The following is a 2500-nucleotide window of genomic DNA, read 5'->3' as shown; positions in this document are numbered from 1 at the left end:
GGTCCTTAATCATGTTTCTGTTAAGTTTGAATTGTTCCTTTCAGGTTATTAAAAGTGTAGTGCCTGTGAAGTAGCTTGATAGCTAAGTGCACTTCCACGATAAACAAAGTTTTAATTTTAATTAATTTTGGAAGAGCAAAGCAGCGCAATCGAATGGTCACGTGTTTCAGCTCCGTTCGAGCATGGTTTTTCTTCGCAGCGGCTTAAGTTGGTGTTAACTGCGGCTATGAATTCCCAACTCTCCTGTATTTCATTTTCGCAGTTCAAATTATGAACATTATTCTATTTCATTCATTTCTTTTTTTCGTAGTGTATTGCTTTTTGTAACCAATTGTAGAGGACGTGCATTTCGACGCGTGATAATTGCCCTAAAATCTAGCGCTTAATTCTCAGCCAATTGGAGATAAAACCAAAACGAACTTGACTTTCTTCTATACATTTTCCCGCGCTTATTGCCAGCTGCATGGTTCTGCGTTATGACTGGTTCGTTTGATTTTCTTCGTCGGTCGTGATTTGGCGAATAGCCTTTGGTTTTGCGGTTCTTGTTTGAAAGCCTCTTGAATGAGTGATTAACGTACCTTTGAATGGTCCTCCCTTGAATGTGTGTGTAACCTCTCCTTTCTGATTAAGGTAACCAAACCACTCGCCATACTTCGGATCAGAAAACTAAAGACAAAAAATATGGCGACTGACATTTCAATCGTTCTTTTTCAAATTAAAGACAAAAGCTACTCTTGTTGTAAACAGTTAATCCATTTCGTTCAGAGATGGACACAAGTGTTCAAATAAACCTCCCTGGGGTTTTTATTGATGTATTGCGTTTCAACCTTGGCAAAATCTTTGTCTTTGCCTAGGAATTTTGAGAGATTTCCCTTCCTTTGTTGTAGTTTGTCACAAGGAGTATATGAACGTTAAATGCCGTTAGTGACAACATGGAGCGTACATTTTTTTACGTTTTCTGGTTGCCCTACTTACGCTCAAAAGCTCGCAGGCTGATCGCGTTTATCACAAAATCCCGTTTTCAAAAAGAAAGAAGTCGCCAACCTTTCTAACAAACATTTGAATTTTGAGTGTATTGTCGACACGACTTAACGATGCCAATAGCAAAGATTACTCTAGTTCGCCAACAATGCTCTCTTATTGCTTACTTTAAATAAGGATTAAATAATTTACTAGGTTTACGCCTTGTCAAGTAACAAAACGCAGCATCGCTTACATGTGAGAAGGTGTATTGAAACACAAGATCAAATTTCTTTATGAAGTTTTCATCTCTGGTTTCCTTGTACGCCATAAGGAATGCGATAAGAGCGTCAGCATGCGGCCACCAAAGCTTCATATTCCATTCAAGTTGAGTTGGAGAGTAACCGTTTGCATCCAGCATATATATAATTCCTCCATACATGTCATCCCATCCGATCTCGAATGACTGCATGATGAACTTGTCAATGGCAATCTTCGCTAACTCCTCGTTCTTTTTGCGTGTAGCGTACTGAAGAAGGAACCATCCTGCTTGGATAGCGTGTCCGGGGTTGATGAGTCGACCTTCTGAGCCGGAGATTTCTCTTCCGTCTTCGGAGACTTTTTCAAGAACAACCTGCCCCCTTCTCTGAGAACGAATGGGTGTAACAAAATATTAGTTTTAACATCATGCAAGCGAATAACAATAAACCTCTTTTTTGGAAACGTTTTTGGAAACGTTTTTGGAAAACTTCATGGATATTTCATTACTGACGTGTTATTCAAACCGTGCTTTTGTATTTATGAATTAGCTTTTTTTGGTGAAGAGAGGGAATTTCCGGAAACTTGCCTTCAGGAACATGACACTTTTTGTTGTGTGCAGAAAAAGGACTGAAAAAAGGTTCTGTTTTCCCTGTGTCATTTACTTCTTCTTTGTTCCTCTTTAAAATTGGTTCCCGGTTGCGTGCTTTGTAAGAGAGGTTACCCTAGGACGATTACGTCGGTAACCCATCGCGCAGAATGGTGCAAGACATTCGAGAGTTTGTTAGTCTCGAAGCGTGAAATTTGAAGGCGCGCTGGGCAATGGAGCGAAATGGTCGAACGTGATATGCATTTTTCTTCAATGCGGTAATCTAAACCATTTTAGTTGTAATGTTTAGGCCGGATTTTTCAATAGAGATGTTTAGGAATCATTTAAGACTAATTCGACTTTTGTGAACAGAAACATCGAATCCGGTTCTAAAATTCTGGTTTTTCGCTTTACTTAGTTTGGGAGAAGCACCTCATAAATATTCATGATGGTTAATCACGTTTCGGATATGAAATGTATACCGGATGTCTACAATTCAAATTTACTTTAATGGAAGTAAAAAATGTTGAAAGGGAACTGAAATTTGGAGTCGTGCGCTTACGTCCTCCACAGGACAGTTCGCCCATTTTTCATTGTTGTCCCTTCACTGAGGATGGCGAAGAAATGAATCGAACTGTAAAACGGACGGTGTGAAGCTGCAGTTTTCTCATTGAAGTCGTACATTACTTGCGT

General features: G+C 39.4%; 1 protein-coding gene across 1 annotated transcript in view; it reads right to left on the bottom strand.

Moving 5' to 3' along the window:
* Positions 1-2500, bottom strand: part of LOC137976037 (N-acylglucosamine 2-epimerase-like) — a 13499-nt gene that overhangs the window by 2684 nt on the left and 8315 nt on the right. The window contains exons 6-7 of the mRNA XM_068823294.1: positions 1217-1606; positions 579-666 (exon numbers count right to left, since the gene is read on the bottom strand). Coding sequence (XP_068679395.1) covers positions 579-666; positions 1217-1606 — 478 coding nt within the window. The remainder of the gene's footprint in view (positions 1-578; positions 667-1216; positions 1607-2500) is intronic.

Source organism: Montipora foliosa, chromosome 11 (assembly GCF_036669935.1).
Source record: "Montipora foliosa isolate CH-2021 chromosome 11, ASM3666993v2, whole genome shotgun sequence".
Lineage (NCBI taxonomy): Eukaryota > Metazoa > Cnidaria > Anthozoa > Scleractinia > Acroporidae > Montipora > Montipora foliosa.
The sequence above is the reverse complement of the archived record's forward strand: the minus strand, read 5'-3'. Positions and strand labels throughout refer to the sequence as shown.